Here is a 16,688-nt window from a genome sequence, read left to right as displayed (position 1 = left end):
ACTCATTATGCAATGTTCTGAACTGTTACTAATTATGGTATAGCACATACTGAAGTGTGGAAGTGAACTTACAATATATGAGCCCTCATCTTTGAATTTAAAAAAATGGGAAACTAATGAACAAATTATATCCCTCTGCTAAGTGCTCCTACATAGTTTATCAGTCTTGGCTGTTGATAATATTTTTTTTAATTACAGTGCTACACAATGTTATAAGAACAGCAAATGTGTCTTCATTGCAGCCACTCTCAAGTGTAATTGTGTTATAAACATTGGACTGTACCAGAGAAAGTGAAATTTTAAAGAAGGAAACACCAAACACAAATTATTCTGTGACTACATTGTACATTTATAGAATATAACAACTTCTGAAATGCTGTGACAAGCAGGAGATCACTTCAGCTTGTGTGTGTCATTGTCAAATGTAGGCACAGGGTTTGTGGTGATTGGGATGGGGCTGGCCCAGCCCATCCCCATGGGCACAGCTGTGAGCAGCAGGTGAGCAGCACTGACAGCACTGAGCCATGGAGAGCCCAGGGGCACTGAGCAACCACCCAAGGGAGCAGAGGGCACACAGGGGCAGGGCATCAACAGGAGGGGATAAAGGGCTGGGCTGAGGAACAGGAAGGGCAGAGGCTTGAAGCCTTCTGAAGTGGCCTGATGTTACTCTGTGTGGGTTGAATCTTTCTGAAATTGTGGGGGGACACTGTGTATTGTGGCCATCTCAACTACAATGTGAGCTGAGACAGTCAAAGGATCCAGGAGCACTCAGTGGTAACAGTGGATAAATTGCCAGGTGTGAGGAAGGTTCCTGTTTTGAGGTGTATGGCCTGATCCAGAGCAACCAGAACAGAAGAAAGAAAAAGAAGACATTGGCTGTCTCAGAGGGAAAACAACACCTGAAGCAGTTTTTCCTGGGAGAGTACTGGGGCTCAGCTGCCTAAAATTGATTAAGAGCTCACCATGGCTTCTGTGATTGTGGTGCTCTTTCGTGCTACTTCTGACATTAAATAAGGGTCTTGGTGTAAGCTAAATATCCTTTTCTACTAGAAATTTGCTTAGGCTTTTTCTTTCTTGTTGCATGCTTTTTTCCCAAGCTGTCTAGTGATCAGAGTAAAGTCAATGAAACTGGTGAACAGAAGGTCATTCCCATTTGCTCAGGGTTTTAGAGTAAATAATCAAACCTCCTTCAGCCTACAAGAGCAGAACTGGGGCCAACTGTGTCCACTTTGTGCCCTCCCAGAGCAGCTCAGGTAAATGAAGATAACTTTCTCCTTTAACAACTCTGTATTTGTGACTGCCAGCTATTTATTTGTGACATTCCTGAGCTCCAGCCTGCCCTGAGAGCACTGACAGAAGCGGGGAGCTGTGAGAGAATTTGCTTTAATTTAACTGTACCAGGGTTAAGCTACAGACTGCTCAGTTATGAGGAGAACAGGAATCCTTTGAGTGAGAGATGGGAAGTGACTGTTTGAAACAAAAAAAAAAAAACCAGTTGTGAAGTAGTTTGGACTGAAATTGGACTGAAATTGGACACAAGTATTCCACTGAAATTGCTGGGATTAAGGAACAGTGTGAGCAAGAAAAATTAGTGTTGATCTTTCAATAGGGCTGTTATATTGTACAACTTGAACTGTCAAAATGGAAATAATTGGTTTCTTCTTACTTTTCAAAGAGATAAGATTTTAATATCAAAAATCTGATTTTTTCATTTGCAGGCTTCAACTTATCACCACATTCAAGAAATAATGGTGCAGCTACTACGCACAGTGAACAGAACTGTTATTACCATGGGACGAGATCCATTAATTGTGAGTAATATTGTAATGCATTTTCAGTGCTTTGAAACTCATTTTATAGTTATTCTGGAGAAAATGCAAATACAGCATTTGTGAATTATCAAAAAATATAGCATATTATGAATATATTAGTAATTCCTTGTGAATTATTTTTTTTTAATTTAAAAAATCTCAAGCCTTCTTGTTTTCATTCAGCTGTGACACTGTAGTCAATCTTCTGAAGTGTAGTTGTAAGATTTGAGCATTCTTTAAGAGAACAAATGATAAATAGAAAGTTAGTTGATATTTGCAAAAAAATGAAGAAAACTTTACCTTTCCTGCATAAAGGACATGGCTTAAGACATTGAAAAGAGTATTTCTACAAATCTAAAGTGAAATTGTATGAGTAAAACTGAAAAAAAGTATCTGGCCATGTGCTGGCACTAAACACTCACCTGAGGTTGTTTTTGTAAAGGTTCCATGATTTAAGAGTTATATTTGAGAACAGGTTCTGCAATTTATTCAGATTTAAGTACACATCTCCTGAGTCCTCCTCTGGATTTAGACTATTTGTGAGGATGCAAGGAATTAATTGGGAATGTGGAGCTTACCCTTCAGAGTGTTCACTTATGGCAAGATGGTTTTTAATGGTTTGTCTTTGGAGATTTATTTTATTCTACAAAATCATAGCATCATTTACTCGATGATTTTGGCCACAAGAGATACATTGTGTGCCTTTTAAAATGTCCTGTGTTTCCCTCTTTGCTTCTATTGGAAAATAACAGTTTTAGATCATTGCCAGCCAGAGCATGTGTGCCTCCTAATGATTAGTCTCCTAATCATTGAGGAGACTAATTGAGTTCCTCAGAGGAAATATTTGCCAATGGGTGCTTTGAACTCCCTGGTGGTACATCAGCAGGTTTGAGACATCTCTGTAGCTGTTTAGCCGAACTCTGTAGCTGTTTATCTGAACTCCAGGCTGTTGTTGTTCATGTGGAACCCTCGGGCACATCCATGGGCACAACAGGAAATGGTTTGAAACGAAGACCAGTGACCCTTACAGCTCTCGAGAGCGTTGGAAAATGTTTTCTGTGCAAGGAAAGCATGATATGAGTGTTGTGCATGACCCAACCAGTCTATTTAGGAGTACTTCTGGATACCATAAACAGCACATGAAAAAGCAAAATGAAGCTGTTTTAATCCTGCATAAAAGCTCCATTAGGAAACCAGTAGGAAACAAGCTGGTTACAGTAAATTGAAATGGCTTGGAAAATCTGTTTCTTTTTTTCCCCCTCCCATCTACTGTAATTTCTTCAGCTGTTTTAACCTGAAAAGAACAAATTCAGTGTGAATTTCAAAATGTCATTCCCTTGCTTCTAATTACGTTCATGAGCACCTCTGCATATGTGTATATTGGACATTTTAGAGGTTTTTCAAAGGGTTATTCCAGTAAATTGCTACATTTTCTACAGCTGAAGCAACACAACATAATAGTCTTTCATATGCAAATAAATTGTTTTTAACGAACAAAAGTCTTCTGTATTCAGAAGGAACTGGCAAAAGAAGCTTTTACTATGCTCTGTGTGTTACTTTAGTTCACCAAGTTAATTTTCAGGTTTGGTTTAACACTTTTGAGAGGGTCAATCTTGCTGTGAAAGCCTGAATGCTTGATCTTTTCAAAATGAAGCATCTAGTCAAGAATTATGTCCTGGAGAATGCTTAGATGAGCTCAGGTTGCTGAAATTGTGGTGAATTCTGCAAGGACAGGTGGGATATGTGGAGTTTCTGCAGCTGGACTGTGTAGCTGAGGTCATACAGGTACAAGTGACTTCTCAAATGGGGCCAAATCTATCACTTCCAGGAGGACAGGAGGTTACTCTTTAGATTTTAAATCTCTTACAGTGTTTGTAAACATTGCACGAGTTTTTAATGACCTCTGCAGTGTCATTTACTATGACCTGAAAATGCTGTGCAAAGTAATGCAAACGCTGATTTTTACTGATAAGAACAATGGTTACAATTTACAGTACCTGTAATTCATTACAAGTTTAAATGCCTTGCACCTGACAGATAACTGAATTTGGCTTACCTGAAGGGTTTTTTAGCTTTCTGACAGGGATAAGCAGGTTAATTTTCATATTCAGGTGTTTTTTTCACAATCTCCTAGCTTGTTGGCAGAGATCTGGGTTTACAGTTGCCTGGTTCTTTTTGTGCTGTGATGCCAGTTGAAGGGAAAGGGAAAGGGAGGTTCTGCCTTGGGCTTAGCTGGTAAGTGCCTGCTGGGAGCTGTGTTAGTGTAATTACTGACAAGAGTCAGCCTCAGAAAGAAATAATCTCCCCAGGAGAAGGAGGTGGTGGTGGAAAGGTAATTTGGCTCTCTGCAGCTACTGCAGGGAAGACTTAGTTAAATGCCATTCTTGCCTTCAGTGTGGTGTTTTAGCAGCTGAAGGCTTTAACAGCTGCTTGGTTGTTTTCACTCTTAAAACCCCAGAAAACCTTGACTGTTTGTAGTTGTAGAAGTGCATCTACACTTCCATGAAGAGGGACAAGTTTATTGTCTGAAACTAGCTATTCAAACTTTACCTTGAATATTTCATGAGATTGAGACTTGTAGATAAAGGTCATTGTCATGCAGTGAAGTCCTCCTACAGGAATTATAGATGTCTAATTCAAAAACCGTGTAGAGCACAGAAATACTTGTTTTCAGTCTTGGCCTGGTTAGGTAAATAGAAATATCATAAATCCAATATATGCACCTTAAAGGTTTCCTTTAGTACTTCCAAACTGGATTTTGCTCACAATATCAGTTTAACATGATGAAGGAAGTGTAGCTATGCTACACAGAGATGTTTTTAGACAGTATTTATAGATAACATTGTACAAATAAAACTTTACCCAGAAGGAATCTGTGAACTCTGTTAAGCAGAGCTACTCTAGAGCAAAGACCACAGAAACTATTTGCAGAGCTGCCACGACTGGAGAATTTGATGTGTTCAAGCATACTCATGGTCTAGCTAAAAGCTACAGCTTTTTTGTTTGGTATTCAAATTGACATCCCTGCTCTACCTGGAAATGCTGCAGAATGATTCCACGACATTCCTGTTAGTTTTCCATTCATTTTTCTTTTCCCAAAGAACAGATGTTCCCTTCCTTTGTAATCTAAATGTTGTTTATTATTAATTGACTCCTGAAACCTAATAAAAATATCTCATTTTATTGCAAAAGATAACATCACATTTAAAGGGCCTAGAAATATACAAAACATACATTAGAGACCAAGTGCCATTAGGAAGATGATGCTGGCAGGATTATTATAGTGCACAGAACCATCAGAAGCCCTACATGAACTGCTGTTACAGGAGACAAATCAGGATTTTATTCATACATTTTTAATTTTTAAAGAAGGTTAGTTTGACTCCATAAAACAACAATTTCAAATACAGTAATTTTGGAATATGTGGCATTCTGTGCAATGTTTTAAATATAATATATGTCACTTAAATATATATTTCTCAGAAACTCACAACGTTTTTGTAATCAAGTGCTATCAAGTAGATGTGCTTTGGGTTTTTTGACAACTTATGGGGGGTTTGTGTGGGGGTTTTTTATTTTATTTAGGAATGTGTTTGTATTTCTAACATTTCTTTCCTGCTCTGTGAGCTGGTTTTAGGGATGATGCTGTAATTTTGTAAATTAGGGAAGTTTTTTGTAGCCAGTACTTTTATCTTCCAACAGTCTACCAATTTCTACTGCTCTTCCAATCTCCACTCTATAAATTGTGTAGTGTGTATCTGGTACTTTTTTATTTCCTATAGGAATTAATCATTAGTTAATAAAATATTTTGTAAATATTAAGCAATAAAAAACCCCCATGCTTTCATATCATATTTTCATATAGCCAAGATTCTCATGTGTTACAAAGCTTTACATTTTAATTTTTTATGTTGCTAAGATATGTACATTTGAAAATCTAAACAAAACAGCCTCAGAGCAGCATTACCCTGTTCCTGTGTCCACCACTGACACCTCCTCACCACCTTCTAGTGGGACAAAAACCTTTTGTTCCAAAGTTCTCTCTCATGTTTGATGTAGAAAATCTTTTGAGTGTCAAGCACAGTGGGAATGGCTGGGGGTAAAACCTCCTTGCAGCCTTCCTGAAGGAAAGCACTGAAATTCCATATTTCTGTCCAGAAAACAGATGCCTTGAGGGAGTGAGTTTGAAAACTGGGCAGAGGAAGGCTGATAGAGAAGTGAATCTTCCTTCAGGGCTGAGGCTTGGCTGGCCTGGAAACCTCCTGAGCTCCCCTGCTGCCCTGGGGGCACAGGTCACATACAGAATCTCACATCCACACCTGCATGCTCCAGACTTTACTGACTGAGAGAAATCAAAAACCACCAACTCAGCAATCTGGAAAACAAAAGCTAATTGTGACTGCAAGGTTAAGGATTAAAGATTGGTTATGGTTCTGAATCCCATCAAGCTCAGGTGTTAAAATATGAAACCTGTAAACAGAGTATTTCAGATTCAGCACTTTTATCAGTGGATTTCAGATTTAGCACTTAAATCAGTGGATTTCAGATTTTTATGAGTATTGATGTTTCTTCAGGTCATAAGAAAGACTTAGAGCCTTACTTGTAACTACCTTTGATTGGACTTTCTTAAACTAAAAAGTGTTTCTGTTTTGCATAGTTCTCCTGACCCCAGGAATTGCTTCATGCTATGTGGTGAACCAAAGGGGTGTGGTTTGTTTAAATTAAATTGTCTGGATCCTTTGAAAATAAATTGAAAGCATCATATGCATTATGTGGGCAACCCCAAAATCAGATAGCTTAAAATGAGCACTTATTGTGCTTGTCAACAAAAAGAAACAAAAGCCATCCTTTTGCCTATCATAAATAAGTAAAAATGGGTTCAATACAGAAATAAAACTTGCTGGTTTTACTTGTGTTAAAGCTCTTGGTGTTGCTTATTATTGTACTTTACCACAGGGGATATTGGTCTTAAAGTATTATTTTAATGCACAAGAATAATTTATACACTAATAAATCCTTCACTGCATCAATTATAAATTCTAAAGCAACAAAGGAATGCTGTTGGCACAGCAGCACAAGCAGAGCTTGAGTGTAACACAGTGATGTGTTCTGATGGAGTCATTTAATTCTTACCTTCTTTATAGCCACAACCTATTATTGAAGAGCTTTTCTGTCTCACTAAAGGCATCTAAAGACATAAGTAAAAAAATAATTTCCTTCTGAAAAGCCTCTAAAATAACAACAGTTTTGTTCCTGTCATTTCTGTACTAAGTGAAATTAACATGGAAATGGTTTTTAAGTGTCAGTCCTTTAGAATTTTGATAAATTATGCCATGGCATAATGCAAATTTTCTTCTTAAAGATTCATTTTATAAAGAAATTAGTTCCTCCAGACAAAATTCTTCTGTGCAAAATTCTTTTTAATGTATTTTCAAATGTGTAATTAACCCTAGGAATTCAAGGAACACAGAAGTGTACAAAAAGTGTACAGACATTTAAAACTAACATTGCACAATTAATACAGGATTACTTAGAAAAATAAGATGCAGGGATTAATCTATGAATACCCTGAACCAGGGCCACTTCTAAGAAAAGTCTGCAGTACATTCCACTCAGCTTGCTTTGGAAAACCTTTTCCCCCTGCCCCCATATGAAAGGTGACCAAGTTTTCATCAGTAAAATAATGGGATCACCAATCATAGGTTGGGTTCCATTGGCACACCGTGTGCTAATGGTACCTTGAGTATTTTTGGAGGAAAGAAGTTAGCTGCATTGACATTTGATAAAATCTTTTCAGCATATATATATATATATATATTTTTGTGCAATACAGGTCAGTTCACTAAATATTTTTTTAATGTTCCTTTTCTATCATATATTAATTTACATCTTAAGGCAAAAAAAAAAAAAATCTCGGGATATTTTGGTACAGCAATACAGGTGTTAAATGGATAGATTGGGTAAAAGATTCAGTAAGACAGTAGCCAAAATAGTAATTCCTCTTTATCCAGCAATTGGGTGATGACCTCTGAGGGCCATGTCCAGTTTTAGGCTTCCAGGTGTATAAAAGACATCAACTCACACCACCAGGATGGCTGTGGCTGCAGCATGGGAGATGAGAGGCAATGAAAATTGGGTTTGTTCAGTCTTTTAGAAGTGAAGATGTAGGAGAGAGGTCTCATTATCCATGTAGCTCTTCTTGCAGGTGTGCTTGGACAAAACAAGATGTAATGGGCACAATCAGAATGCAGGAATTTCAGATTAGGTGTTAGAAAAACCTGGAACAGCCTTCCCCAAGGAGCTGAGGATTCTTGTCCTTGGAGATACTCAGAACTCAGATTCACTGAACTGGACCTTGCTTGAGCAGGGGTTTAAGACAACAGTTACTGGACATTCTCTGGTTTTACAACTCCCCAGTTCTTTTCAGAGAAGTCCATTACATCACTTTTAAATGGTGGCTTTTTATAACAAACAAAGAAAAGGACAGAGTTAAAACTTAGCCTGAAATTCTTTTGTTTGTTGTTTAATATTAGATGATAGCAACAAAAATTGGAGATGGGAAATAATTATAATTGTCTCCTCTGAGGAGAGATTTGTTTGAACAATTTAGGTTTCCCTGAATTTGTTCTTGATAATGTTGTTTGTTCAAAGCTTGATGAAGATTTTTTCCTTTTAGTCAACGTTGCTTATAAATGGGAAATAAAGGCTGGGTGACATGCTTAGCTTTGCCTACCATTGCTTTTTAAAGCAGAGATTTGAACCTTGTTATTTTTGGAAAGTTGAAAAAAAGGTCTTTACAAAGCATATGAAAGTGTCCTCACAAAAAAAAGAGAACTTCCTTTTGAAAGAATCCATTTCTTTTCTTGAAAATAGTATCTTCATGCACCTTTGTTCAGAGAGCTAATTTAATTAAATTCAATTATTTTGAGTTTTCAGATACTCTAATTAACCATTCTTAACCTTTGTGATTTCATAATAGCGCATTTTCAGGTGTGTGCTCTCAAGTTCTTTCTGTTTTAGTGTCTTTTGAAATGTAAAAGGATGCATGAGGAAGTCAAATCCACCAGAAGCATTTTCTTTTCACCTTTTTTGTCTTTCTCCTTAACTCCTTTTTCTCGGGAGCTGGAGGATCAGGTGCTGGCTTCTGAGGTGAAGCTGAAGCTGCATTTTGCTCTGCATTGTCCAGTGTTTTCAAAATCTGATGAAATCTTCCTTCTTGTTGTCTGAAGTCATATTCTACACTACAGAAAAAAAATTAGAGACCTATGCTAGTAAGTGAGAAATTCCTCCTTTAAAGAACATGTCAAAGGCTGCTTCCCTCATCAGAATAATTGCTGTTATTCAGTGGTACAGCCTGGGGTAAGCAGAGGGGGTTAAGGGGTTGCTCCTTTGAAAATAAGTTCACCTCTTTTTTTTTTTTTTTCCTTTGAGTGATAAATGTTACTTTTAGTGAGTTAAGAATTCCAACCTTGTGCCCAAAGCAATGGGACAAAAATGAAAATGTACCAGAATGACCTTTCAATACATTTTATTCAAAGGTCAGATTTTGATCCCATAATCTAACAGTCATGTGCTGGTAATTAAAAACTCTCACACACTTAACTTTGTTAAATGTGAATGTCTCCCACTAGGACACAGGCTAGGAACAAAAATATATTAAATTAAACAGTATGTAAGTCTTTGAGATAAGTGGTGTTAGTTAAGAGGAAAGTAGCACTCATTTCCTCAGTTGAAATCCCTAATTATTATTGATGTCAAACAAGAGCCAAGATGTTAATTAGATAAGAGCAGATGAGTGCATAGAAATAAATGTAAGGTTCAAAGAGTCAGTGTGGACAGGGTTTAAGCAGTATTGTGTGTATTTTCTTTATTTCAATCATCTCTTCTGGGCAGGAGAGTGAGTTGTACCAGCTGTGTCTGCTGTGAAGGCTTTAGAGGAGAGTGGAAAGGTTGAATTTGCCATGATGGGAGGAAAAGAGCATCATTTAAGGGGGTTGGGATGGCACTTCAAGGCCCTGAAGCTGATTTTGACACAGATCAGAAGACATTTGTAAAGTTAGGAAATGTGCAAGTCTTTAAAAACTTTTAATTGTATTTTTATATAAAATCCATAAACATCATTAAATAGTAGGTTGAAATTAACTAGAAGATTGTTTCCCTTAATTCATGTGCCTTGGGGTTTTTCATGAAATAATATCACTCAATGGATAAAAAGAAAGCAGGAGGATAATTTCCATTTAGAAAAGAGTAGAAGGATCTCTTGAACAAGAAGCAATCCATAATAAATATTAAAAAAAGGCAGAAAGAAGTGATATAAAATCAGTGCCTCTTGCATTTTATCAGCTTATTATGAAAACTGTAACTTAATACCTTTCAATATTCAGAGATCAAGGGCGCTGGAGGATGAAAAGTTGGGTTTATAGAACATGTTAGGGGAGCATCTGCTCATGGGCCTTTTCTCCACCGTTCTTCTGAGTTTTTAATTTAATGTTGGAGATATCATCTCCAGAGGCAAGAGGTCAATTCAGTCTTCATTTAATACTGCCCATGATAACTGGTTTGGGTTGCTACTTGCATTTGTTTATTACAATGCAAACATTTCTATTACACGGCCTGGATGGAAAATCCCAAGTCTGGAATCCCTGCTGGGTAGTTAATAAAGCCAAATTTACAGTCACTGTTAGGCAGAAAAGCTCTTTATTACTTTAGTGATCAGTGTAATCCACAGGGGGATTTCTGTGAGATTCATGCATTGTTTGACTCAGGGATTGTGTGATAAAGATGGTTCAGTGACAGCAACCCAGCACTCTGCATGTGCAGGGCTTGCAGCAGCAAGGAGTGAGGCTCTTCATGGGGGCAAGATAAAACACTTGATTTTAATCACAGCTGTGATGCTATCTTAGGGAACAACACTTGCATGGGCATTTTAGGCCACATAAAACACAGGAATTGCACGGTTTGTCTGGAGCAAACACTGACAACAATTGCTTCTTTTAGAATATTGTCTAATGAACTTCAAATATTAGTCACTCAGAACGCTTTTTTCATAACCACATCCTGTGGAACACCTCTGTAAATCAAAAACTATTGTTTCCTTACTGTTTCCTCTTGTCTCTTAAAAGGAGAAACTTTTTAGATCACCTGTGTTCTGCACATGTTCTATTAATCATTGCAGTGTGAGCCTCCAGGCATCGTTACTGCTGCAAACTACCTGGGAAATCAAAAAGGCCCCTGAGCTTTTCCTTACTTCCTCTGTTCTTTCCTTTGAATGATGGTGCTTGTTGTTCAAGATCTATCCTGCACTGAAACCATTTTTGCAAAGAGAGAAGGAATCCCGTGGTCAAGGGAGGTCTGTATATAAATTATGGGGAGTGACCTGTTCATGTCTAGGCCCATGAAATACACAGAGATTGTTTGTTCACAGACCATGATCAAGTAAAGGAAATCTCTTTTTCTTTTCTTTACTTTTTTTTTTTTTTTTAATGGATACATAACTTGGATAAGTCATGTAACTTCCCAGGGTATCCAGGGGGCTCTGAAGAAGACCTACAGCTTTGTCTCAGAGGAGTTGCAGTGATTAATTTGTGATATGTTAATTACTTGGAAATTTCATTACCAGAAGTTTAGGACATCAGTGAGGGACTGAGTTGCATGTTGAACAATAGATTCCAGAGCTGTGTCTAGTTCATTAAGCTCTTTACTAAATGTGGTTCATGCAGAACTTGCAATGGGAAAAACACTTCCATGTGAGTGTTTTCTATCAATTAATTATTTCCATTAAAAAATAAAAAGTTATAGTGATTACAAAGTGTTGAAGATAATGGTCTGCCCTGTTCTTTGAAATGAAAGAAAAGCCTTCAGCCTCAAAGAGAAATTCTCTAACTCTTTACTTTTGTAAATGTAATCAAGTAACCCAAGGTGTGGGGTTTCTGCCTTGTAACTGAGCTTGCAGGAATTGGATACTGTCTTTATAAACTCCCTTGCTGAGTGGAAAAGGTGCATGTGCAGCACAAGCAAGACTTTGTACCTGCTGGCTTTGGGGCTGATGTCTGGGCAGCTGAAGGCTCAGAGTGTGTTTGTACAGACACAGCATTTGAAACATGAGCAGCTCCCAGAGCATGGCCCTGAAAAGCTTTCTGGCCATAAGAGTTTAGCATAAACTGCATTTTAAACCTGAAGTAGCCTACAATCAAATTGCATTCTGTGAAATTAATAACAACTGAGGTGAAAATGTGGGAATTTTGGGTCTGTTTTGCACGCTAGCATGAACTGTAGCTGTAGCCCACTGGCATTCAGAGAACTGAGTTTATCTTTCCCAAGAGCTAAAATTATTACAGAAACCCTAGCTTTAAAAATGTACCACACAGAGGAATTCCATCATCAGAAATGGCATCACAGGTCTTCAAAGCATGCCAGCAATAACACTGTGAAACTTTAGAGGGAAGTTTCTGTTTGAATCCTCCCAAGTCCAATCCCCCTTTCCTTTCAGCTACCACCACTGTGAATTGTTTTCTACTTGGGGAATGAACCAAACACCTCATACAGACCACTTTTCATCTTTTCTTAAAGACTGGTTCTTAAAAACAATTGAGACAATCTAAAGGTGTGAGCAAAGCAGTGTTTTGTGCAGCTGGGGGTGTGCAGGCAGGACAGGACTGGGGGGGAGCAGCGTACCTGTAGATGATGCACGCTGTGTTCTGGCAGGTGCTGCAGTTGTTGAGGTCCTGCCCAGTGTGGTAGAAGTTCCTCCTGGAACAGACAGCAGTTCATGAGATGTGGAGTTACAGGCACAATAACAGAGCTCTGAGTCATTAATGAACAAAAGCCATTCTGTTCAGCCCTTCTGTCAGCCCTATGAAAAATTCTAGTGGCAGATTCTAAGCTGGAAGGTTTCTTCAAACACACACAAACCCTGTGAGCCTTGTCCTGACCTCTCCCACCTCATGCTGCCAAGAGTTCTGGTTGTTGGTTCTGGTATGAATACAGGTTATGAAAACACTGCTTCTAACAAACACACTTTCAACTATTTGAAAATCCATGCAATTTGCTGAATCAGCCTGATCTCTGTCCTTATGCTTTCTAATCTTCCCTTTTCATGTTTCGTTATTTCAGTTTAACCAAGTCAGGTTTTTACTGCTGATAAATTGCAAATTTGCAGTGTTGAGAAAACAAGAAAATGTGTTTTCATGCTTTACAGCAACTAGAGCTGAGATATTTTTATGATGGAGAGACCTGTGTTAGAAACTGGTTGAGATTGGTGGCTCATCACCTCTGAAGGAAGTGTAACTCTTATATTTAATAAGTTTTATTTGAATTAGGGGAGATCACTTGGTACCAAAATAATTTTCTGATTTTTTTGGGAAAAATGGGAGTTCTTCATGTGTGTTGTTGTGCTATCAATAAAAGTGCTAGCAACATTCAGTGTTACTGTCAGGTGAATCTGCCAAGGTGGATTGAAGCTTCTCATTGAATCTCAGAGAGACACTTGAAGATATTTGGCAATATTTTTCTTTTCAAACACTTTCTTTCCTTTTCTGTTTCAGTGGTAACTGAAGAGAAATGGATTATAAATATTGCTGGATAATCTGACTGTGCTTCACTGCAAATTAGTCTTTACCATGGGCTGATTCACAGACATAATTGAAACTCAGGTTCTCCCCTAGAGAAGGCATGCAGGGGAGAAGGAGGGGCTGTTCTTTTCTGTCCTTCCTAGGGAACCACAGTCAGGTGGTGTCTGGATGAAGATTACAACAGAGAAATGTCTGCTTAGGCTTGAGACATGCTTGGATCCCTGCCTCCAATCTTGCCTCTTACCTGAATTTTTGGTTTGGAGTGTTGTAAATATTTTTTGCATTTTTGCTGTTAGTCTGTCTATGTGGATTTTGTCTTTTGTGTTTAGGCTGTTACAAATTTGGTGCTAGAACATCACATGGAACCAAGACTCTGAGAGAGGGCAGGTGGAGCTGAATTGTATGGGGAAAGTGCTAGATAGAACAAGAATTTCTGTGGGCATAGTGGAAGCTAATAAAAGTATTTTCATGCTAACAGCCAGATGGACATTACCAGTTAATGTTTCCAGATAAAAAAAGGTAATGTTTATGGAGTAAAATCATATGCTAACCTGGTTTATATTGTTTTAATATTTTTAATGAGTCTAAATTCTTATTTGAATTTTGAGTTAGAATGTTATTCAACAGAAATACAAGTTAACTTCAATTCCAAGCTAAAATACTTGGAAAAAGAAAAAAATTCTTTAAATAGATTTTTTTTTTTCTTTTTTTTCCTCTTCAGAAGTTGTAAGAAAATTGAAGTATATAAAGCTGTGGCCAGTGTTTGTTCTATCCTGAGAGTTCTGCCCTCATGGACCAAGAGCAGAGCCCTGATGCAGGGAGGTGTGGGCACAGCAGTGTCATGCTCTGGGCTCTTTCTGCAGCTGCACCTGCACAAACCCTCAGTGCAGCCTCCTTGTGGAGTCTGCACAGTTGTGCAAATGTGGAAGTGACCTGATTTGGTCATTATTGTAAGCAGTAAATACAGCTGATACACGTGATCTGATTTTAGAATTGAGTGCAGTTTTGCATGCATAAGTGATTTATCTACATGCATGAGATGCCTGTGCTAAAGATTAAAATTATGGCAGCATAATCTCTTCATGTTCTTTTTTTCTTTAAAAAATGAAATGGAACCTTCATTCCTTTGATTTGTTTCTGAGTTTTTCAAAGATGAGTTGTTTGAAGGATATACTACTTTACAACAAAACAGAACTTTAAAGTGTATTCTAGATGCAATTACTGTAAGAGATGCTGTTGATAGTTTGGAAAGCTCTATTAGGATACTCTGAAACCTGTTTTGAGCATAAAAATATTTTAGATTCTATTTTAACTTTGTCCAATCTTTAGATGTTAGTTGCATTTATGGTATTTTTTTTTATTTATAATGCATACTAATGCATGAATACTGCTTGTAGCCTTGGCACAGTCTGTGTCACCATAGTGACAATAAAGACAGGGTTTTTACATTGTATGGGGGTGAGAAGGGAGCCACTGCAACCTGAGAGTCTGAAGTGAGCTCTTGCTGACAGCCTTCACATGCTCTGTCCTTAGCTCTCAGTCTGGCACCCCTTGTGTGTCTGACCTTGCCATGCTTTGAACACCCTAAATCTAAATAAAAAAGGGAGCTCTTAAGCTGGGTCTTGCACTGGATTTTGTAAAGGCAGTGTCAGCTAAAGCCAAGCTATAAAGGGACTTGCTTCTCTGCTGAGGCCCAAACATCATAAAAAGGGTGTAAGATACATTTTTGCAAACTCATCTTTAAATATCAGAGGAGCTGTGTTTTTCAGTAGCAAAGGTTAAAAGAATGCTAACATCTACTTTACGCTAGCTGATGAATTACTAATATTAAAAATGAACCATACCCTTCACTGAGGGCTCTGGATTTTTCCAGGTCTTGGATTACATTCAAAAGGACTTTAATCTTCTCCTGGTTGGACTGCAAGGATTCCTCTACAGACTGCAGCCTGCCTTGTAGGGCACAGAGTTCTCCATGTGCCAAGTGAATTTGATTGATTTCATTAATCTCTTTGTTGCTTTGCGGGTTTATTTCATTCCTTGGCGGATGAGACTTTGTGTGAAATCCTTCTGAGCAGCTGTTACACTGGGAAACATCTGACTGGGTGGAATTGTTCTGGGTTTCAGTGTCACATGGCAGACATGGTTTGGATGCATTGCTGCTGGGCAGTGGCAGGTGATCATCACTTGGGAGTGTCACACAGCTGGACCCTGGCTTGTGCTCTCCTGTCTGGTGACAGTCTCTGAGGGAACAAGGAGATGAGCTGTGATTTGATGGAGGGGACAGTGGAGCAGTTTCCTTACTGCTGGCATCTCTGCTGGCTACAGGCGGCTCAGAATCGCTTTTCTGCTCTTCAGGAGCAGCAGAGTGGGGGTTACATTCACTGCAGTTCCCGGAGTTGCTCAGGCAAGGCTCTGCTCTGTCAGAATCAGATGACAGTGTGCTGTTTTCACGACTTTCCTGGCTGTTGATGACAGTAGAAGAATGCAGTGAATTACTTGAAGCTGTGGTTGTGTCTGGTACATCCAGGGGAACGTTTGTGTCTTGTGGGAAACTCACGTGGATGTATTCAGGCACCTGTGTGGACGCAGTTGTCTTGTCTGACTCTGAGAAATCCCCCGAGTACCTCGGGCCATTGCTTTGTGCTTTTGATGATCTCTGACCCGAGCCCACCTCACTATTCCTGCATCCATCCTCCAAGTGATGACTTACCCTCAAGTAGCAGAGCTCTGAGGACAGAATGTCTGGTTCACAAAGGTTGCCATTTACCTGGATAGAGTTTGCAGGCTCTGCTGGCATTTCTGTCAGCGATTTGCTTACTGTCAGCTTCTTCCTTTTAAAAACAGGGAAGTGTTTCCTGAGGCTGGGAGAAGTTTGTATGGCAATATTCCGAAGCCCCTTGTGAGCCCTTGGAAAAGTTGGAGACTGAGTTAGCAAAAAATTGTGATCCCTAAATATTTCTGTCTTGCCAGTAGTGAGTGCTGTGTCTGGGGCAGGATTAGCCTCCAGCTCTGCCTTGGTGCTGACACCATCATCCTTGAAACGGACCTGCTGGGATTTGGTCCTGCGGTGCTGGGGGTGCCTCAGAAAATCTGCTGAGTCCAGGCTGTTCCTTTTCAGCAGCACTGGTCTCATTTTCATGTTTTGCTGGGCCATTGAATCACAATTTAAAGTCTGTAAGTAACGTGTTTCTTTGCGACCCATTTCATTTGACATTTGACCTGTATGTTAATATTGTTCCTAAGATACAAATTAACACCTCACTCCTGGAGCCTAGCATTCTTCTCCTTGTTATTATCTGTATTTTCA

At 38.7% G+C, this 16,688-nt stretch overlaps 2 protein-coding genes across 2 annotated transcripts in view; one reads left to right on the top strand and one right to left on the bottom strand.

Moving 5' to 3' along the window:
- Positions 1-16,688, top strand: part of DOCK2 (dedicator of cytokinesis 2) — a gene marked incomplete at its 5' end in the record, with an annotated part of 159,676 nt that overhangs the window by 61,024 nt on the left and 81,964 nt on the right. The window contains one exon of the mRNA XM_084215734.1: positions 1,719-1,811. Coding sequence (XP_084071860.1) covers positions 1,719-1,811 — 93 coding nt within the window. The remainder of the gene's footprint in view (positions 1-1,718; positions 1,812-16,688) is intronic.
- INSYN2B (inhibitory synaptic factor family member 2B) lies at positions 8,866-16,595 on the bottom strand (the record flags this gene model as incomplete). The annotated part of the gene is made up of 3 exons (XM_084215735.1): positions 8,866-9,052; positions 12,486-12,560; positions 15,226-16,595. 3 exons carry the CDS (start codon positions 16,593-16,595, stop codon positions 8,866-8,868), a joined length of 1,632 nt encoding a protein of 543 aa, XP_084071861.1.

The sequence above is a fragment of the Fringilla coelebs genome (assembly GCF_963513975.1).
Source record: "Fringilla coelebs genome assembly, chromosome: 15".
NCBI lineage: Eukaryota > Metazoa > Chordata > Aves > Passeriformes > Fringillidae > Fringilla > Fringilla coelebs.
Note: the sequence above shows the minus strand (reverse complement) of the source record. Positions and strands in the feature narration are given on the sequence as shown.